General features: G+C 43.5%; 1 protein-coding gene across 1 annotated transcript in view; it reads right to left on the bottom strand.

The window, feature by feature from the left end:
* Positions 1-23,354, bottom strand: part of BCKDHB (branched chain keto acid dehydrogenase E1 subunit beta) — a 270,051-nt gene that overhangs the window by 193,829 nt on the left and 52,868 nt on the right. Inside the window, exons 4-6 of the mRNA XM_024194664.2 lie at positions 18,248-18,381; positions 12,457-12,612; positions 6,851-6,959 (exon numbers count right to left, since the gene is read on the bottom strand). Of these exons, the coding sequence (XP_024050432.2) occupies positions 6,851-6,959; positions 12,457-12,612; positions 18,248-18,381 (399 nt within the window). The remainder of the gene's footprint in view (positions 1-6,850; positions 6,960-12,456; positions 12,613-18,247; positions 18,382-23,354) is intronic.

Raw genomic sequence — 23,354 nt, forward strand, 5'->3', positions numbered from 1 at the left:
TACATTGGGATGTCCCTGGTGTCCTCCTGAGAGATTCCAATTAAACTTCCATGGAGATACTCTGCAATACTCTCCAGAAGGTTTCAAGGGATGATTTCTTCCTCTACAGCAGGACATCTTCCCACTCCACTCCACGATAAGTTCGACTGGCACCATTGCAGTAAACAGGCTAGCAGCGTACAGGTCAGGGCAGTTTCGGGACACCTAGGGTAGCTGTGCTCTCTGTGCTTCTGTTACCCTCAGGAGTAAGATAGCCACTAAAATCACTGCCAACTGTGGAAAATAGTACCAATATTCAGTGCCATTACCCTATACTCGCACCCCTGGAAATAGGGACCGAAATTTTACTGTTTTACACAACCAAATGCCCTCCTCCTCACCCTGCCTCTTAACATTCACCATGGCTGGGACTGGAGAGTGGTGCCATTCAGAGACACTCTAAAGTTGATGTGTCAATAAGCATGTCTTGTTAAAAAAAGTATATGGAATAAGGGGAGCTTTGAAAAATTATATTTCACTTTCCATTGTGCCTGTATATCTAATGATACAGCTGTCTGTTTTATGCATAGCTGCTACTGTTGTAACCTTGAGGGATTTTTCCCTCCACAGTGGCAGAACACCTGACCCTGAGGAGGAAGAGAAAGACGACGAGGGAGGACATGTTCAGTGAGATCCTGCAAACCAGTGTTGCAATGAACTGCAAACAAAGGCCCTACTTGGTCAACATGGCAGACAGCATGTAGAGGGACAGAGAGGACAGGAGAAAATGGAGAAAGACCCAGGAAATCCAAGCACGGACTCACCACCCTTCGCAGTCCCTAGAGAACTCCATGGTGGCAGCTCCCTGCATTCCCCAACATTCCATCTGGCACCAAGGGTCGCATTCCTACTCCTACCACTCCACACTGGCAACAGTAAGGACAATCACAGCTTCATATACGCTAACCTGTGAGGTAAAGACTCTTAAGCAAAGTAAGCAGTCATGGGATAAGAGGGAAGGTCCTTTCATGGATCAGTAACTGATTAAAAGATGGTGAACAATGGGTAGGAATAAATGGTCAGTTTTCACAATGGAGAGTGGTAAATAGCGGGGTCCCCCAAAGATCTGTACTGGGACTAGTGCTGTTTAACATATTCATAAATGATCTAGAAAAGGAGGTGAACACGAAGGTGGCAAAATCTACAGATGATACAAAGTTACTCAAGATAGTTCAAAACTGACTGCAAAGAGTTACAAAGGGAACAAGGGAACGCATTAAACTGGGTGACTAGGCAACAGAATGGCAGATGAAATTCAATGTTGATAAGTGCAAAGTAATGCACATTGGAAAAAATAATCCCAACTGTACATAAAAAATGATGGGGATGTAAATTAGCTGTTACACTGAAGAAAAAGATCTTGAAATCATTGTGGATAGTTCTCTGAAAACTTCCACTCAATGTGCAGTCAAAAAAGCTAACAATGTTAGAACCCTTAGGAAAAGGGATAGATAATAAGACAAAATATCTTAACACCACTATATAAATCAATGGTATGCCCACACCTTGAATACTGCATGCAGTTCTGGTCGCCTCATCTCAAAAAAAGATATATTAGAATTGGAAAAGGTGCAGAGAAGGACAACAAAAATAATTAGGGGTATAGAACATCTTGCATATGAGGAAAGATTAGAAAGACTAGGACTGTTCATCTTAGAAGAGAGTCAACTAAGGGGGATATGATGGAGGTCTATAAAATTATGAATGGTGTAGAGAAAGTAAATAGGGAAGTGTTATTTCCCCCTTCACAAAACGTAAGAACTAGGTGTCACCAGATGAAATTAATCGACAGCAGGTTTAAAAACAAACAAAAGGAAGTACTTCTTCACACAACGCAGCCAACCTGAGGAACACACTGCTATGGGATGTTATGAAAACCATAAGTATAACTGAGTTCCAAAAAATAATTAGATAAGTTCTTGATGGACAATGGCTATTACCCAAGATGGTCAGGGATGCAACCTCATGCTCCAGGTATCCCTAAACCTCTGACTGCCAGAAGCTGGGGCTGGACGACAAGGGATGGATCACTCAAAATTGCTCTATTCTCTTCATTCCCTCTGAAGCATCTGGCTCTGGTCGCTGTCAGAAGACAGGATAGTGGGCTAGATGGCCCATTGATCTGAACCAGTACGGCTGTTCTTACATACTGCGGAATGCATAGCAGTACCCAAAGCACCGAGTACTTGTGAGTGTACAGCACCACAGAACTCACAAGTACAAGAAAACACCCAGTTGGATGTGTAAACATACAGCACACACTGAATAATTCATAGTATCAGTGAAATGCAGTGTAATGATGATAAATGCACAAGCAACAAAAAAGGCATAGGTTCACTAAAAGACAGTGTTATACACCTCTACCTCGATATAACGCTGTCCTCGGGAGCCAAAAAATCTTACCGCGTTATAGGTGAAACCGCGTTATATTGAACTTGCTTTGATCCACCGGAGTGCGCAACCCCGCCCCCCCAGAGCACTGCTTTACCGCGTTGTATCCGAATTCGTGTTAGATCGGGTCACGTTATATCGGGGTAGAGGTGTATGTATAAATGTACACCAAGCACTACACAGTTCCTAACAGCCCACAAACCTTGAGGGCACAAGTACACCCAAGCATACGACATTAATGCAGCTGACCATTAAATTATGCTTACAAACTCTCCCTCAACCACATAGCTCCACTTTGTGCTCCATCTCCACCCTCAACCCCAGCAGCAGCTTTTACCTCACAGGTATTATGCAGGACACAACAAGCAACTATAATAATTGGATCTCAGTGAGAAAAATATCCCAGTCTCATGCGTAAAAATTTCAATACCACCAATGATAATCTGCCAATCAGGAAAGAATCATAGAATCATAGAAGATTAGGGTTGGAAGAGACCTCAGGAGGTAATCTAGTCCAACGCCCTGCTCAAAGCAGGACCAACACCAACTAAATCATCCCAGCCAGGGCTTTGTCAAGCCGGGCCTTAAAAACCTCTAAGAATGGAGATTCCACCATCTCCCTAGGTAAACCATTCTAGTGCTTCACCACCCTCCTAGTGCTTCACCACCCTCCTAGTGAAATAGTGTTTTCTAATATCCAACCTAGACCTCCCCCACTGCAACTTGAGACCATTGCTCCTTGTTCTGTCATCTGCCACCACTGAGAACAGCTGAGCTCCATCCTCTTTGGAACCCCCCTTCAGGTAGTTGAAGGCTGCTATCAAATCCTCCCTCACTCTTCTCTTCTGCAGACTAAACAAGCCCAGTTCCCTCAGCCTCGCCTCATAAGTCATGTACCCCAGCCCCCTGATCATTTCCGTTGCCCTCCGCTGGACTCTCTCCAATTTGTCCACATCCTTTCTGTAGTGGGGGGACCAAAACTGGATACAATACTCCAGATGTGGCCTCACCAGTGCCGGGAATAATCACTTCCCTCGATCTGCTAGCAATGCTCCTACTAATGCAGTCCAATATGCTGTTAGCCTTCTTGGCAACAAGGGCACACAGCTGACTCATATCCAGCTTCTCATCCACTGTAATCCCCAGGTCCTTTTCTGCAGAATTTCTGCTTAGCCAGTCAATCCTCAGCCTTTAGCGGTGCATGGATTCTTCCGTCCTAAGTGAAGTACTCTGCACTTGTCCTTGTTGAACCTCATCAGATTTCTTTTGGCCCAATCCTCCAATTTGTCTAGGTCACTCTGGACCCTATCCCTACCCTCCAGCATATCTACCTCTCCCCCCAGCTTTGTGTCATCTGCAAATGTCCCTGCTTAAAACTTTTTGAACAGTCCTTTGTTCTTAAAGATGCAAGCATCATGCACCTTCCCTGGCTAGCCAACACTGATATTGGTGAAGTGTCCCCAGTGATCTACCAACACTTGAATCATTGTAGAAAAGTGGCCCTTTCTGTTGACGTACTCTGTGGTAGGTGAGTGCCAAAATAGGGATGGATATGCTATAGCCCCACTGCAGTTCAGAACTCGGTTACTGCAAATCCATCCATTACGTCCTGCTCGTTGCTGAGAGTCACAATCCTGTGTAGCAGGATATAAATAATGGCACAACACATTTGCACAATAATGGCCCCCACCGTGGGCTTTACAACTACAAAATAATTTTCCACTGACTGGTAGCAATCCGGCATTGCAAGCTTCCAGATGCAATCACCACCCCCTTCTCCACTGTCCATGCAGCTCTCATTTTGGTGTCCCTGAGCTGGAGGGCTGGGGAAATCTTAGCACACGGATCCAGGAATATGGTCTTTTGCATTTGAAAGTTCTGCAGCCATTGCTCGTTGTCCCAAACCTGCATTACAATGCAATCCCACCAGTAAGTGCTCATTTCCAAAGCTCAGAAGCGGCTGCTGCTGCGCCACGACCACCAACAACAACCATGAATTGGTTTTCGATATGTCCCTTTGCAAACTGTCCTCAAAAGAAATCGTCATGTCCCCCAATGTTGCAGTTCTTCCTGCAGGTCTGGAAATACCTGAGAATCATTCTACCTGTATTTGCGATGTTCATGAGCATAGGTGCTGGACCTAGGGGTGTTGCTGCACCCCCTGGCTTGAAGTGGTTACCATTATATAGAGGGTTTACAATTTGGTTCAGCACCCCCCTCTATAAAAACTGTTCCAGCATTCCTGTTCATGATAATAGTAAAGACCCGTGTGGGCTCCATGCATCTGTCAGAGATGATGGGCAGTGAGAAGTGCCATATGGGTTTGTGGGACTTTTTTTAAAAGGGCGCGGTATCAAAAATTATGATATGGATAGCATTATGGGATGGAGAACGTTGCATGTTGGGAACATGACCCCTATTACCCAGAGATCCCTGGGCAAGTCATTTCTATCCCTCAACACATTGACAAAACTTTCCAGAAGGTATTGCAACAGACAGCAGCACATGGCACACTAGGATACCTACCCACGGTGCACCAAACTGCATCAACACAAGCACTCCTGGTGAGTAAACAGAGATAAGGCAAGCAGCCAAGCCACATGCACAAGTGATGTAACAACTTTGGTAGTTCTACACCCGTGTGACTTGTCTTGTCCAAAGTCTGTAGTGTAGACATAGCCTTAGTCAGACACTGCAGCTGGAGATGTAATTTCCAGCTCGGGTACACATACACACTGTAGCTTTGATTGAGCTAGTGTACTAAAAACAGCAGTGTAACTGTAGCTGCACAGGCATCCATCTGAATACAATTCCGTCTGAGACCATAGGTAAGTACTCTTCCGGCTAGCCTGTGCCATGCTCATGTTGCTGCAGCTACACTGCTATTTTTAGCACACTAGCTCAAATCAAAGCTAGCACATGTATGTGTACCCAAGCTGAAAATTACACTTCCAACTGAAGTGTAGACGTACCCTTACATGATCAAGCACCTTCGGACCCAGCCCTGCTCTCTCACTGAGGCACTGCTTCTTCTCTCAGTTCCTCTCTTACCGCTTGTGCTGCTAAGAGGAACAGGGCCAGGTTCCTGCATGCCTGGCTGTGCTGGAGCCACTACAGGCGTGAAGAAGGCCCAACAGAATAAAGAAGCAGAACGTGTACCTTTAAGAAGCCACTATGCTTCTTTCTCCCACAGCACCTCAGAATAAATCCACTGATTCTGTGCCATCGCTTTCCAGCAGCTGGGATCAATGCATTTACAAGGGACAATAAAAGGTGGTTTCCACATCTGCCCTGTGATTAGGGGAATGACCACAGGACAGAGGCAGTAGCAATTTAAAATCTTCCCTCAGCTGCACTGACATCATCTTTCACACAGAACTGGTGGCTCTGGTCCCTGCCTGAATTCACTAGATCTCTCTTTGCTGTAGTGGCCCCACAGGAGAGCCCGGCAATGATTCTCAGTTCAGCAGCACAGCAGGGAGCAGAAAGAGAAACACACCAACCAGTGAGCTCATATAATTTTCCATGAACCACATCAAGAGCAACTTCTAGCCTCTACCACTGTTCTTCCTCTTCTGCAAACTGATCCAGCTCCCAAGAGCAGCAAAACAGCTCAAAAGATGAACAGCTAAGGAAGGGTAAGAACTGAGCCATAAAGATGGTATTAAATAAAGGTAAAAGCCTAGGAGTATCAAAACCTTGGTCCCCTCCAGACATTATGTGAGCTAGGATGTAATCTACAGTACATTTGTGATAAATGATGTTCTCAGAAATTCTCAGAGCAAAAAAAGATAATGTCCCTGAAAGGCAGTTTCTGGTAAAGAAAAATGAAATGGACACAATTTATATTTCAAAACACACCTGAAGACTGTCTACCTGAAAATCAGCAGGTGGCTATGATGCCTTTACTTAGCCAGGACAGTTCCTCAGTCCAGTGTCTTTCTGTTACAAGGCTGGTTTCTGTTTGTCTCATATATGTATTGGAAGGCATAATTATATTATTTTTAACAAGACCCTTTCCCTAATCATAAAGAGTAATTCCCACTGGTCTCTTTTGACTCTTCATGTTTTTACTGTTCAATTCTTCATTCCAATATGAATACAAAACTTTTACTGACTTTGAAATCAGGACTTCACTACTTATGATTTACAAATACTGAAGTCAGTGGGAGTTGGATCAGGTGCTTAATATGGATTTGGGTACCTAACTTTGACACCCATATTTTAAAATCTTGGCCAATTTTTGAGCAGCTTCTCTAAAACACACACTAAATAATTAAACACATAAAAAAAGAGACAAATAAATATAAAGATGGATCCCATAACGTAAAATGCATCAATTTATATTGAGTATACACTTACACACACACACACACATTACATTTTATTGGAGCACACTACATATAAGAAACATTTTTACCTGCTGCTCTGTAAAGTATTTTAGGTTCAAAGAATATGCAGGGGTTTTTATCTTCTATGCACGATAGTAATAGTCCTTTGGCCTGAAGAGGACTTCTTGGAATAACAACCTGTAAAAATTATTTATAAAAATTGATTAAAAATATAATTCAGCTATTTAAGGATTAGATACAGAGATAATATTAGGTTAGCAGGCCACTCGAGTTTACACAAATACTTACATAAAATCCGCTAAGGTCAGGCTTTACCAAATCATTGTTTAAAGATTAAAAACAACTCAATGTTTTTCCTTTTCTACACTGGGTTAAGTTGTGCCGCTTCCTAGTTAAAAAACTGACTAGAAGCAGCATGAAGGAGACTAATGATGAATATCAGGAGCAAGCAAAGCACGAAAAACAAAACTGGGATTTTCATCTGAACATTTGCCGAACCATCACTAGCTGTTGGAAACGCTACTTGTTGCTATATATGTGTTGCACTCTATCTTGTTTCATTTTTTCTAAAAGTGCAGCTATTGCTATTAACAATTAAAAAAAAAAAATCTTTGTTTATGCCTGATTTAGCAAAGCACTTACACACGTGCTTAAATCCATCTCTCATCATCATCATCAGTGTGGCAAAATTTAAGCACAAGCTTGTGGGTTTTGCTGAATCAGGGCCTATATTTAGGAGGCTTATTTTAAGTTTAACAGTAATTACAACTGAAAGGTTTTCTCTATTCTTAAATGCTACTACAGTGACCATTTCTAAATAATGTGGAAATTCCTATCTGCTACAAGACTCTTTCTTAAAAAAAATTTTCTTAATCCTTGTAAGGCTGCAACATTTATACCACAAATACAGTATGTTCAATATTTAGAGAGAGACTTTAAATGCACAATACTGAAAACCTTTATTAGTACTGTTGATATGTACCATACTCAAAAGTGATACCACGCAAATCAGTGAAATTTACATAATCTCACCGTTTAGCAGAAATTATTTCACTTAATGTCAAATAAGAGCAATTGCTTTGCTTTAAGTAATGAGTAGTAAATCAGGATGAAAATTATTTAAAGTATGCTAACAGGGGTAGTAAAATCAAATTATGTTACTTAAAATGCTTTTTTGGTTCTTGAAAGTATTTTCTTCCCCTCAAAATAGACCAGGAACAGTCCTCCTCTCTGCAGTGGGTCAGACATTGATTCTGCTCACATAAGGTAGTTTGGATTGTCCAGTTGGCACTTGTGCTATCATGGGAGCTCTCTTATCATTTACTTGAGAGGGGAGAACCAGAAATGGTGAAAGTCCAACAACTTTTATTAGAGTAAAACTTTATTTCACTGTAAGATAAAGGAATGACATTTGCAATCAGCAAGGTGTTTTCCTCAGAGAACAGTGTTTCAAAACAAAACAAAGAGTTAACGCAATCAAGAAGTAAACAGAAAAATCCTCCAGGATGAGGTTCAACCACATCCTATAACCTCTACCATCCTAAAGGCATTCTTCCCTTTTCTGACTCCCAACCACTCATTCTTATAGCCCTTTCTCTAAATATCCATGCAAGGGTAGCAAGAGCTGAGTACATTTCATGCACCATACGCCTTGTCTCTCACACTTGATATAGAAACCAATATCAATACTGGATAGTCTACTAACATGTATAGCTAGTTTTTTTTAAATTAGGCAGGTGCAGTTACCCAACTATGCATAGGTGTGCACATACCCAATGTTCGCACGCACACAAGCCATTTATTTGTATATGCACATAACCAATTAGATACCTACCACACCAGGTTATCTGTATACACAGACAATTGATTCACAAGTTCATCTAATGTAAGCATCCAGATACCAGAATATGTGCAACTGCAGTTCTGCAACTCATGTACCTAACCTTGAAGATCTGGCCCTCACGCAATTACAGCAATATAGTGCTATGTTGAAATGGAAGGACCTTTGATACCCAAATCTAGACTGACAGAAAAGGGAAAAGAAATGAAGAAGGAAGGGAGAGGAAGAAAATTACATTAAGATTATAACATTCTAATATTCACTTCTGATTGCTGACTCTTTCAGCTGGAAGTATGGAGGCTGTGACACTAGTTTAATTTGCACTGGATTGGGAAGTAAAATTCTGTCCAATGCAGTGAATCAAGGATCTCAGAGTTTATCCAGAATACAGATTTAGACACAGTTGCACAATCTAGTAACTTTAACTACAACAAATTTAAATATTTTCATGTGATAATTGATCCATTACTAAAATTTAACAAAGCAAAGCAATTGAAACAGGGTCTGACGGGGGGGAGTATTGGGCAACCTTAATTATAGATAGTGCTATCAGCTCTACCTATAATAATTTGCATATAATCATTAACTTAAATTTTTAAAAAATTGTGTATGGATTTAGTGCTGGTGAAATGTCTCCGAGTAACAATTTAAGACTGTTAACACCTAAAAAATGCAAATTCTGCCTTAACTCTGAACTTAATGCAATTTTTTAAGCATTAACAGATATTGTGGGGGTGTCAGAAGAGTGAGTTGACTCCTGCTCAAGGTTCTTAATTTCTTATAATGTGGTAACTTTTCACTCAAAGTTTTTCTAGATGACAAGAGCATTATCTGCCCTCTCCAATGAGCTTGAAGATCTCTGTGATCAAGTGACTGAAATTCACATCAGCTTTTCAAGTTTACCCTGAACATTAAGCTGTTGCAAATTTGCATCTGATTGTTTTTAATGAATTATATAAAAAGTAGCAATTTAAAATAAATTCAATTTGCCTTTAAGGGAATTTGCCAGCAGAACATCTGAAACTAATGCAAATAATGTGTTCTGATAAGTTTATGGTGGTACAGTGTTTCTTATTTAAATGTGCAGTAACCATTTAAACACAGTTCTAAAATGCAGTAGGACCCATGCCACATATGTTTTTGCTGCTATTCAAGAAGGGCAGGTTGCCAGTTCATACAGGGGAAAAAACAAAGAAAACATGCTATAACTATAATAGGGAGTCCTGTTTTAACTCTCGTAGATACTCTGAATAAATACAAGGATCCCTATAATTATTACACTGTACCATTGTTAATTTTCTGTCTACAATGGGAAGAAAAAGACATGGAACTCAGTAGAACCACAGTTCACAGTTTTGTTTAAACATAATCACTTCTGTTCTGTACAGAGAACCTCAAGCCACTATGGAAAGTCAGGGTATGCTACTGGGTCATTTACTTCAAGGGTGTTCTTTTGCATGGTAAGTGGGCAAGTATTACTCTGCTTTACAAAAGGTATTAAATGTTTCACTCCCTAATGTGAAGAAAACCTATAGGTTAACTAGATATAATACCACAATTTTCAGACACTGCCCTTTTGCTCTTTCACAGGTTTTTAAAATCTTTCTTGAGAGGACTCTTTTTTTGGAAAAGCATGATGATACAAGGAAATAATGTTGACTACACACACATCACCCATTCCTTCTCCACAGCCATTCTCAAGAAAGGTTTTTTTAAAAAGTGTATAGACAAGGTGAGCAAGGAAATATCTTTTATTGAGTCAGTCACCTATAGTTAGCTGCCATTTTTTTATTTTCTGCACATGCACTATTTCAATTGGTACCATGTCTTTTACATTCTGGAAGAATTCTTTTCCTTTTTTTTTTTCCTTTAAAGGAAAGTGGGAGGATATCATTTCCTTTCTTTTAGATCAACCTAAATAATCTATCATTCCTATGCACCCTGTTCTCCAAATCAGATACTCTTAAGAAGGGACTCCCAATAATCTTTAGAATAGTCTCAACATTTTGAAAGGTATCTTGTGCTTTAATAAATGGATACTGGTAAAAGATAAATGGGAAAAAACACACATGGCCATATAACAGGAATCAGTCTGGAATAAGTTTTTTTGCATGACAAAAAGCAGCAGTTTGAAAGTAATATCACTGAAAATGCCAGCTTGTTTAAACTACTGATCCATCAAAACAGAAAGATGCTTGCAGGTTGAGAGGAAGATGGGTCTGGCTTTAGGGAATTAATATTCAAGTGTCCATCTTGGATGGAAGCAACATCATATCTTGAGTTGGACACCTTGCTGATTTTCTTCCCCTGACTTCCTAAGGTGTCCATGTTCTCCCTATTAGAAGTTAAAATACTGTATTCATTTTCGGTACTGCATTCTTTTTGGAATAGTTATCTTAACCTGATGCTTGTATTGCAGTTTGTCTTTTGTTCAGTGTTACGATACTGTTAATTCCCCAGATCTGGGCTAACAGAGAAATTTCTCTCACCAACATATGCAATGCTTCATTCACCCTAGCAACAAAACAAAACAAAAATCAATACCCAGCTCCTTGTGTCAGTCATGAAATAATAAGAATCTAACGGTCATAAAGCACCTGAGTCTCTTCCTCATACATTCCCAACGAAAACTGTTGTAGGGACAGTTCTACATGCTCCTGTTTTGTAGAGGTTTTGTGTCAAATGTAGACCAGAGACATTATTTCTTGACGTCTCTGAGACACTTCTGGGATATCATAATGAAATCCAATATACAAAAATAAAATGCATTCCCACTCTGAACCAGCTGTATCTAATAAAAATAAGATTTTTTTTTTTTTTTAGGTGAAGGGAACAAGGGGTGGGAAAGGGTTCCCAGCAAGAAATACTATACCTAATCTGATGCTCATGAGATACAAAAACATGTTGGGATTATCTCTGTACACCAGAGAAAATAAGGAGCAGATGTGATTTTTTTTAAATGACATACAAACACTGCTTTTGCTTCAGAAATCTTTCAATTAATCAAGTGATGAAACACTTCCTCTGTGCTAAGGGCTGGAGGCTGTGTAACCCAAGGGAATGAACCCATAGGTAAAAATTAACTTGAGAGAAATGGAGTTAGAAATGGTGATATCCTAGGACAGCAATATTTATTTGAGTTAGCCCACATTACAGTGTTTATGAAAATATACACCTAGTCAGGTTTCCTCTCTCTTCCACCTCGCACATGTGAATATCACATCATACATTTGGGAAGGGAAGAAAAAGGAAACACACACAACTTAAAAATTATTTACTTTGCTGTTTCTTCTCTAAAAATATTGCAACCTAAACCTTATGTTAATTAACTATTGTAGTTAAGGACGTACAGATGCATAAAAACTGGGAAATTAAGAGTTTCCAAATCTACTATACACTGGCCATAGTGGAGATATTGGTATGTTAAATGTATGCCTTCAGAGTGATATGGTACATTAATACAAGATACCACATATGCTTACTGGGGACAAGTTACGATTACCTGAACGCTGTGCGTTCTCAACAATAACGTTGAACTTAATGTAGTCTTCAATTAATACACATCTATGTTCATTACCAGATATTTTCTGTGCACGCTTTTCCTATGTGTTAATTTTAATTCAGTTTATGATTCAGAAAATTTAAAAAACCTTAACTGCCTTTGTTTTCCTTGTCCCTTTCCTCACTTGCTCCCAGACACACAGGTAGGTTCAAAGGATTAAATTCACCCAAAAAGAGTCTCTGAACACTGTTTAGTCTCCTTTCCACAGACAGTATTTATTCTCGCTCATACTGTGAATTGTAAATAAAGATTAAACATGAAGATTACTGTACCTTTATTCCTGGACAATGTGCAAAAAAAGCTTCTGGACTTTGAGAATGATATAGCGCACCATGACCTACGCAACCCCATGGTGCTCTTATCGTGAGACTTCCACAATTAAAAAGATCTCCAGAACGATACCGATATTTTGCTGCTTCATTAACAATCTGAAAAAAGAGAATCATAATTTAAAAATCCTTCCTACACATTAGTAATATTCATTCCACTAAGGCCTGGTCTACACTAGGAGGTTATGTCGAATTTAGCAGCGTTAAATCGAATTAACCTTGCACCCGTCCACACAACAAAGCTATTTAGTTCGACATAGAGGTCTCTTAAATTCGATTTCTGTACTCCTCCCCAACGAGGGGAGTAGCGCTAAATTCGACATGGCCATGTCGAATTAGGGTAGGTGTGGATGGAAATCGACGCTAATAGCTCCGGGAGCTATCCCACAGTGCACCACTCTGTTGACGCTCTGGACAGCAGTCCGAGCTCGGATGCTCTGACCAGCCACACAGGAAAAGCCCCGGGAAAATTTGAATTCCTTTTCCTGTCTGGGCAGTTTGAAGCTCATTTCCTGTTTGGACATCGTGGTGAGCTCAGCAGCACTGGCAACGATGCAGAGCTCTCCAGCAGAGGTGACCATGCAATCCCAGACTAGAAAGAGGGCCCCAGCATGGACTGATCGGGGAGTCTTGGATCTGATCGCTGTGTGGGGCGATGAGTCCGTGCTTTCGGAGCTGCGCTCGAAAAGACGGAACGCAAAGATCTATGAGAAGATCTCAAAAGCCATGACAGAGAGAGGATACAGCCGGGATGCAATGCAGTGCCGCGTGAAAATCAAGGAGCTGAGACAAGGCTACCAGAAGACCAAAGAGGCAAACAGACGCTCCGGATCCCAGCCCCAGACATGCCGTTTCTACGAGGCACTGCATTCCATTTTAGGTGCGGCCGCCACCACTATCCCACCACTGACCGTGGACTCTGAGGATCAGATATTGTCGAGGGCCGCTTCCTCAGAGATGTCAGCGGACGGGGAAGATGAGGAAGGAGATAAGGAGGACGAGGCAGTCGACAGCGCTTACAACGCTGATTTCCCCGACAGCCAGGATCTGTTCATCACCCTCACAGAGATCCCCTACCAACCATCCCCAGGCGTTAACCCGGAGCCAGAATCAGGGGAAGGATCAGTCGGTAAGTGTTTAAAACATGTAAACATTTATTTTGAACAGAACAGGAATATTAACAATATTAACAACGGGTTTTTCATGATTAGTTTGCCCTAGGCGCTTAACGTTTTAGTCCTTGGCAGTGCAACTACTGCAAAAGAATCAAACAATGTCCAGTTTATGATGACTAGTTTGCCCTAGGCGCTCTACTTTTTAGTCCTTGCCAGTGCAGCTACTGGAAAAGAAGGTCTATATGTCCGGGGATAGAGCTAAAATCCTCATGGGACATCTCCACGAAGCTCTCCTGGAGGTAATTGGAAAGCCTTTGCATGAGGTTCCTGGAGACAGCGGCCTTATTGGGTCCTCCGTGGTAGGAAACTTTTCCACGTCAGGCTATCATCAAGTACTCCGGGATCATTGCCTTGCAGAGCATGGCGGCATACGGCCCTGGTTTTTGCTGGCTTTCACGCAGCATGCGGTATTTCTCTGTCCCAGAAATCCTCAGCAGATTGATGTCGCTCATGGTGACCTGCTTTGAATTAGGGGAATGTTACTGTTGGGACTGCTTGCCTGTTCCTTTACAGAACTGTAACCGGCGGTTTACAGCCATGCGGTGGAGGCGGGAGAGGGGCAGCATACAGGGATCTTTCCCGGGGACAGCCGCGAGGGGGTGGGACAGGGGCAGAGTTCATGCTTGCCGGATTGCCGGCAGCAGGAACTGGCCAACGCTAGGAGCATTGCTTTGAACGTGAAAGGAGGGCACTGCTACAATTTAAGTTTTAAGCAGCCAAAAGTCTACGGCTTACCATGTCAGCCTGCTACCCGAATTCCGCTGTCCTGCCCCGCTTCTCTGATCTCCAGTGCAAGACCCCAGGCACTGAATGCGAAGGCCGAAAATTCGACCTTGTCCTGAGTGCGCATGTGATAGGTGCTGTGCATGGTCTTCTTCACAGAGAAAGACTATGTTCATTGTTCACAAAAAATTATCTTTGTGAGGAATTCACTCCCTTTTTCACATCCCACAGCTGCGACTGTCTCCCGACCTACCTTGGCATTCCCCTCCCAGAGGCTGGCGCAGATTAGGCGGAGAAAGAAAAGGACACGGGACGACATGTTCTCAGAACTTATGGGCTGCTCCCAAGTTGAGGCAGCCCAGCAGACCCAGTAGAGGGAGAACATGTCCCAAATCCATCGATCACACATTGAACGGGAGGAGAGGTGGCGTCAGAAAGACCAGCAGGCGACTCAAACGCTGCTTGGACTAATGAGGGAGCAAACGGACACGCTCCGGTGCCTTGTGGATGTTCTGCAGGACTGGAGGCAGGAGGACAGAGCCCCGCTGCAGTCTATCTCTAACCACCCTCCCCCGCCACAAAGTCCCATACCCCCCTCACCCAAAGTCCCAAGAAGGAGGGGCAGCAGGGGCCGTGAACACTGTCACTCCACCCCTGCAGACTGCTCAAGTAACAGAAGGCTCTCATTCCCCAAAATTTGATAAGTCCTTTCCTTCCCACTTCACTCAAGTCCCCGGCCCAGTTTCATCCCCTAACTGTTTAGTTGCTAATAAAAAATACGTTTCTTTTAATTACTGTTTCCATCATGTTCTTTTAGAGGACAGTGTGTTTGAAGGGGGGGGAAGGGGATTGGAAATTGGACAGGACAGTCACCTTTACCAGGGTACAGACAGGGGGGCATGTTCAGCAGCAGGTCACACACACATTGCAGTCACTAGGCACCCTGGTCAGTCTGGGAGGTGGTTTTTATGTTCTGTGTGTGGGGGGGCTATGTGAGTTTGTGGCGGGGGAGGGCGGTTAGAGATCTTATGCAGCGGTCCTTATCCTGGATCACAGAGCCACACAGCAGCGTCCTCCCCCGCCACAAAGTGACATAGCTCCTACACACAGAGTCCCGAAAAGGAGGGGTGGCAGGCTCCGTTGAAACAACCAGTCCAGCACTGCGGACCGCTCTAGGAGCAGGAGCCTGTCATTCCTCGAGTTTAGAAGCGTTCTTTCCATCACTACGCACGCTCCCCACCACAGTCTGCGTCCCAGTTTCAACACTTTACCGCGAAACCCGTAATAAAGACAACGGTGTTCATTAACAAAGTTCCATGTATTTTATTTTTAAACGTGTGTTGGAAGGGGGGTGACGGGGTGAACGGGGTATGTAGCTGCAGAGGATAGTCAACATAAACTGGGTAAAGAAACGGGGGCAGGTTCAGCTTCTCTTTAAACAAAGTTAATAGTCACAGGTTACCCTGTTCACTGAGGAACCTAGCTTTCAAAGCCTCCCAGATGCACAGCGCGTCCCGCTGGGCTCTTCTAATCGCACGGCTGTCTGGCTGGGCGTAATCAGCAGCCAGGCTATTTGCCTCAACCTCCCACCCCGCCATAAAGGTCTCCCCCTTGCTCTCACAGAGATTGTGGAGCACACAGCAAGCTGCAATAACAATGGGGATATTGGTTTTGCTGAGATCAGAGTGAGTCAGTAAGCTTCTCCATCTCCCCTTGAGACGTCCAAAAGCACACTCCACCACCATTCTGCACTTGCTGAGACGGTAGTTGAAGAGTTCTTTTTCAGTGTCCAGGGCGCCTGTATAGGGCTTCACGAGCCAGGGCATTAGCGGGTAGGCTGGGTCCCCGAGGATCACTATAGGCATCTCCACATCCCCAACAGTTATCTTGTGGTCCGGGAAGTAAATACCTTCCTGCAGCCGTCTAAACAGACCAGAGTTCCTGAAAACACGAGCGTCATGAACCTTGCCCGGCCATCCGACGTTGATGTTGGTAAAACTTCTCCTATGGTCCACCAGTGCTTGCAGCACCATTGAAAAGTAGCCCTTTTGGTTAATGTACTGGCTGGCCTAGTGGTCCGATCCCAGGATAGGGATGTGAGTTCCATCTATAGCCCCACCGCAGTTCGGGAATCCCATCGCGGCGAAGCCATTTATGATGACCTGCACGTTTCCAAGGGTCACTACCTTTGACAGCAGTAGCTCAACGATTGCGTTGGGTACTTGCATCACAGCAACCCCCACGGTAGATTTGCCCACGCCAAAGTGGTTCGCGACTGACCGGTAGCTGTCTGGCGTTGCAAGCTTCCAGAGGGCTATGGCCACTCGCTTCTGGACAGTCAGGGCTGCTCGCATCCAGGTGTCCTTGCGCTTCAGGGCAGGGGACAGCAGCTCACAAAGTCCCAGGAAAGTTCCCTTCCGCATCCGAAAGTTTTGCAGCCACTGTGATTCATCCCAGACCTGCAGCACTATGCGGTCCCACCAGTCCGTGCTTGTTTCCCGGGCCCAGAATCGCCGTTCCACAGCATCAACATGACCCATTGCCACCATGATGTTCACGGCGCGGGGTCCCATGCTTTGCGAGAGGTCTGTGCCACTCTCAGACTTCATGTCCTCAGCGCGATGCCATAACCTCCTCGCCCAATTTCTCAGCATCTGCCTCTGGAAAAGGTGGACGATAAGGTGCAAGGTGTTGACAACGGCCATAACCTGCAGCGATGGTCGCAGCGGGCTCCATGCTCGCAGGGCTGTGGAGTCCGCGCTGTCACTCACCAGAAAAGCGCGCGAAATGAAATGATTGCCCGCCGGCGCTTTCAGGGAGGGAGGGCGGGAGTGACTGTTGGATGACGACAGTTACCCAAAACCACCCTCGACACATTTTTTTTCCCCAGCAGGCATTGGGGGCTCGACCCAGAATTCCAATGGGCAGCGGGGACTGCGGGAATTGTGGGATAGCTGCCCACAGTGCACCGCTTCCAATGTCGACGCTTGCCCCCGTTAGTGTGGACTCACAAAGTCGAATTACTGCCCTTAGTGTGGATACACACGTTCGACTTTGTAATATCGGTTCCACATATTCGATTTAGGTAAAATCAAACTACTCTCGTAGTGTAGACATACCCTAACACGAGCCAGGTATACTTATACTGCTATACAAGCTGGAAATACAATCCAAATATTCCTGTTTCCACTACCATGTCTTTTGTACTGGACCGTGCTGTGTCTAAACTCTGGATGCCTTGCCCTGCAAGCTATGTTCAACTTTTAGCCCGGACCTGTACGTTTCTGATTAAAGTATATACAAACATTAGTAAGGCTGCGAGTTTGTCACAGAGGTTGCGGAACTCACGGATTTCGTGACTTTCCGCGACCTCCGTGAAATTCCACAACTGCAGCGGCCAGTGTGCCTGACGCCAGAGCCAGCCGCACCAGCCACTGCTGGAGCCGCCCCACAGCCAGTGGCACTGGCTGCTGCTCGGTGGCCTTGTCCCCCCTGAGCAGCGGCAGCCCCGAGGAGGTTGGGGGGGAGAACAGAGCAGCACTGGCGCCAGGGCAGCTAAGATTTAGTCATAGGTATTTTTAGTAAAAGTCACGGACAGGTCACAGGCTGTGAATTTTTGTTTATTGCCCATGACCTGTCCATAAATTTTACTAAAAATACCCATGCTTAAATCTTCGCTTTAAACATTAAACATACTCATCACTGTGGACATATTTGCAAAAATCATAATCTAAAACTTGGTTCAGCTGATTATATTTTAATCCACCAGAAAAGCCATTCTCAACAGGCAATTTGTTTCCCTTTACTTCCCTAAACAACCTGTGATAGGTACTAACCTGATCAAATGCTGGAAAAATGTAGTCTGCAAATTGAATTTCTGCAATGGCTGTAGCTCCAGCAACTGCAACTCCAATACCAAATCCAACAATTCCTTGCTCACACAAAGGGGTATTGAAAACTCTGTCTTTACCTATAAAAAAAAAAGAGCTCCTTTAATACATCCAACTGTAAAAAGAAAACTATTCACCTTTTGTCCCCAGAGGTATACAATTTACAATATGCCTAATAGATTAACAAGTACATGGCTCTGTGGATGGCTTGCATACATCTATAATAAGGGTTTACAACTCATTTACAAACATTAATTAAGCCTCACAAATACACCTGTAATGAAGGGTTAGAATTACCCCCATTCTAGAAAAGAGTTAAACTACAAAAAGGCGAGACCATTGTCTAATTCCTGGTGGACCAAGTAATAGAAACCAAACTCCTAGAATATAAAATTCAAAGCACTGAGTGGAGAACAGGTGCAATGACCAAGTGGTGGTATCGTGCACTGACACGCTGGGAGGAAACAGGCTTCTTATACACTGCATCAAGTTCAAGCTACTGTACTCCGGGATCTTCACGGCTATGACCCTTCTTAACTGGCCACCCTCATCCTCTACTGCATTTCCCTCACCCAATGATGTAAAACTTGACCACTTCTCCCATAACCATCTTTACACGTTCCTGCAAACTGCCCCATGAACAAAACTACCTCCCTAAGCTCATGTAGAAGGCCATTACCCTCTCCTCCAATTCCCTCTTCAATACCCATCATAAAAAAAAAAAATTAGTCATCTAGTAAAAGAGAGCATAACAGGTTAGCTAGGTTCTTATGATGACCCACCCTGTTAGCAGCAGTTGCAACTCTGAGCAAGCTAATAGAGAAGCTAGTTAAAGGGCAAATATAAGCTCATCTAGACTCATCGAAATCTGCATTCAGGCCAAGACATGAAGTTGGAACTGCTTTTAATTGCACTGATGGATGATCTCTTCTTGTTAATGGAAATCCTACTGGACCCCCTGGACCACTCTGCAGCATTCAGTACTGTTGACCAGACCAAACTGCTGTCTCATCTGAGAGATGTGGCATGGGTACAGATAAACACACTAAAGAGGTTTGAGTCCATTCTGGAGGGTGCACCCAACCAATAGTGATCACCACCACTAGACCACTCACTAATGGTTCCACAAGGATCAATTCTCTCTGTCCTTTGCAACATCTACATGTAACCACCAGGTGAATTGATCAGATAACATGGATTCAAGTGCCAGCAGTACGCAGATGACATACAGTTCTACCTATCCCTCACCACATATGACCACACCTCTACCACCAAGATGGCCCAGTATCTGAGTGAGATCATTTCACGGATGAAGAACAGTTGGCTGAAACTGAACCCGAGCAAAACAGAGAAGATGCTGGGAGGCAAAGGAAAGCATTTTGAATATTTCACAGAACAGTCCCCTTTGGCTGAAGGTACGCACCCACAACTGGTCAAATCATTCTGTAGTTTCGGAACACTCCTCAATTCCTCCTGATGCCACGCTCTGGCACAAAAGCATATGCAAGTAATGCTTTCTCTCCTCTCAGAGGGGCTAGATGATTCCATCCCATCCTGACAGATGATACTCTAGCCTCAGTTAGTCTACATCACCTCTTGGCTAGACTACAGCAATATGATATATTTAATGTATGTAGAGGCACTTCTACAGAACTTGCTACCGTACCTGTCAAAAAAAAGTGTCAAGCTTAGAAAATGTCTGTATTTGCTGAATTCCCCCCCCCAAAAAAATATGTAAATAAGAGCACAATCAGTTAGGTAAACATACATTTTTAGTATGCAGTTCATTTGCTAGTCATCCATCTTCCTGTTACCAAAAAGACTGAAATCATTACTTTGTGAGATACAATTCTCAGCAAGGATCTCAAAACCAATTTTACATCTGAAAAAGTTAGTGACCCAGCTCAAGAAGAGTTATAGACATAAATCTCTGGACATGCCTCATAACCACCTCTCAGTTATCATCACCCCTTACTTAGCCTTCCAAAATGATTCAATATTATGTCATGAGACCAAAGGCAAAGTGCTGGTAAATATGATGAAGATATTATCATTCCCTTTACCACTATGTCCCCTTCAGTCTTAACACATTGAGATTATACAATATTTCAGCTATGAGGGGAAAAAATGTCTAAACCCATCTAATTTCTTTAATGAGATGTAAGGAAAACACTGCCAAAAATAGCATTTTAAACAAGATATATACCTACAGTTTGATATTATTTTCTTACTTTTTGCTATTTACAGCTTGATCCTAAGAGGCCCTGAACACCCACAGCTCCCACTGAAATGAATGGGAGTCAATTAGGCACCATACCTCAAGATCAAGTACAGCACTGAACAAGTTGCTGGTGTTAAACAAAGATGAAAAGTATACAGAATTATACCCACTAGGAATATGATTAAGACACACTAGTCCTTTAACATAGGTAACTGCCATCAGATGAGAGAGAGACAAGGTGGGTAAGGTAATATCTTTTATTGAGCCAACTTCTGTTGGTGAGACAAGCTTCTGAGTTCACACAGAGCTCTTCTTCAGATCTGGGAAACTTACTCAGAGTGTCACAGCTAAATAAGAGGTAGTACAGATTCTTTAGGATAAGCAGTTAACATATTTCAAGGGGCCATTCAAGGTGAAGTGGCCTGTTAATACCCCTCCAGTCACGGGGGAAAAGGAAAGGGCAGGAAAGTCAGCTGGGGGTGAGGGGTTGGCAGGATCTGGTATCACTTTGAGTAGGTGGGTCCTTGTCTGTGGGGAACTTGCTTCCGATCATGAACTTGGAGAGATTGGGGGGTTGTTTGAGGGCCAGAAGTGGGGGTTCAGAAAAGATTTCTTTCAGGATGGGGTCCCCATCAAGTATGGGTTCTAATTGTTTGAGGATATACCCTAGGTGTTCCAGTGTGGGATGGTAGGAGACATCTAGGGGTGTGCGGTCAGAGGGTTTTATTTCTGTATTGAAGCAGGTTCTCTTGGGGTATTTGGGTGGCCCATTCCACGATGCAATCTACTTCTTAAGTAGGGAGTGTCCTTGTTTGGTGACGGTGGTTTTAAGTGTGTTAAGGTGTATATCCTGGACTTTCTCCTTGGAGCATATTCTGTGGTATCTGAGTGCCTGGCCGTAAATAACCAATTTCCTAGTGTGTCTGGGGTGATTAATGGACCCATCAAGGTAGGTGTGGTGATCCATGGATTTCTTGTATATATTTGTCTGCAGGGTTTCATTGCTGAAGCTGATTGGGGTGTCTAAGAAGTTGAGGCTGGTGTGAGAGGGTTCCAAGGAGAGTTTAGTGGATTGAGGTGTTTGTTGAAGATGTGGTGGAAATATATGAGGAAGTTTTAAGTCGTCTGTCCAGAAGATGAAAATATTCACATATCTCAGGTATATCATTGATTTTGTGGTGCATTCGTCCAGAAATTCTTCTTCAATGTGGCTCATGAAGAGGTTGGCATATTAGGGAGCCATCCTAGTGCCCGTGGCTGTTTCCATGGTTTGGACAAAGTGTTTGGTATTGAATGTAAAATTCTTATCGGTGAGGATGAAATGGATGAGTTTGGTGATGTGTTTGGGGTGAGTATCTGAGGGTTGTCCATTGTCTTGTAAATATTTGAAGCAGGCAGAGCTGCCGTCATTGTGAAGGATGATGCTATATGGTAGTGATGTCCATGATGGTGAGGATGGTTTTCTGAGGGAGACTGTTAATGTTGTGGAGTAAGTTGGGTGTGTCCTGGAGGAAGCTGGCCGGTTATAGAAACCATCCTAAAACCACTCACCATACGAGTCCAAATATTCCTTCAGTAAGAATGCTGTGGCCACATATGACAGGTCTGCCTGGGCTCTCGTTTGTGTATCTTGGAAAGCATGCAGAAGTCCCTGAGGTGGTGTGACATATCCAGAGTACAATCTAGACTGATTAACAGCTGTGTCACCTCAGCCTTCTTATCTGGGTCCCCTTTACATGCTTTGCTGCTGTAGCTACCAATCCTGGTCTCCTCTCTCACAGCCTCCAGCATGTAAATCACTCCCAGATATATTGTGAGAGTGCTGCAGCCAGCCACTCGTGAATTACACGCAGGGTAACAATAGCACATTCCCAGTCCCAGATTTGTCCCCAGAAACGTGTGTCTTGAACTGCCCAGCCTTCTTCTGGACAATACAAGGTCATATAAAGTCCACCATTTTATTAATAGAAATGATACGAACAAATCCTGTTATGCCAAATGGATTTTCCCAAACTCTTCAATTCAAATAAACTTGTTTTATTGTTTTATCTAAACCAGTGTATTAACTACAAAGAGAGATTTTAAGTGAACACAAGTAAAGAGACATAAAAGCCAGAATTGGTTACAAGAAAAATAAAAGTAAAACACAACTAATGCCTAACTTAAACTAGGATAAATTCAAAACAAGGTCTTGCTCACCACATGTTTCAGCAGTTCTACTGGCTGAACATCTATCAGTCAGGATCCCTCCCCCCAGTCCAACGTTGCTTCCTTTGTTCTTCAGATGTCATGAATGCTGTGGGCAGAGAGAAAGAGAAAGATCATTTGCAGCATCCTCCCCTCCCCTTTCTATAGCCCTCTCCCTCCTTTCAGAAGCTTCTCCAGCTGGGAGCGGGGTGCTAGGCACTGTCCCTGGAAAAGAACTCTATGCTGTTTGTTTGCTAAGATGTAGATTTTCACCCATGACCCAAGTGGCTATTCATTGGCTGAAAAAGGGACATCACCTGCTATTTGATCTTGTTTACAGCTGGCTGAGGCATCAGCTTGCCCTTCGTCTTGGAGGAAGAGACAGTTACCTTTTCCGTAACTGATGTTCTTTGAGATGTGTTGCTCATGTCCATTCCATATTAGGTGTGTGTGCTCGCCACATGCACCAGTGCTGGAAGGTCTTTCCTCAGTAGTATCCATAGGGGATCAGCTCTGGTGCCCCCTGGAGTGGTGCCTGCATGGCACGGTATAAGGGGCGCCGCCAGCTCCTCCCACCCTCTGTTCCTTTTTGCCAGAAACTCCGACAGTAGGGAAGAAGGGCGGGTTATAAAATGGACATGAGCA

Source organism: Terrapene carolina, unplaced genomic scaffold (genome assembly GCF_002925995.2).
Source record: "Terrapene carolina triunguis isolate 2854851 unplaced genomic scaffold, T_m_triunguis-2.0 Scaffold42, whole genome shotgun sequence".
In the NCBI taxonomy this organism is placed as follows: domain Eukaryota; kingdom Metazoa; phylum Chordata; order Testudines; family Emydidae; genus Terrapene; species Terrapene triunguis.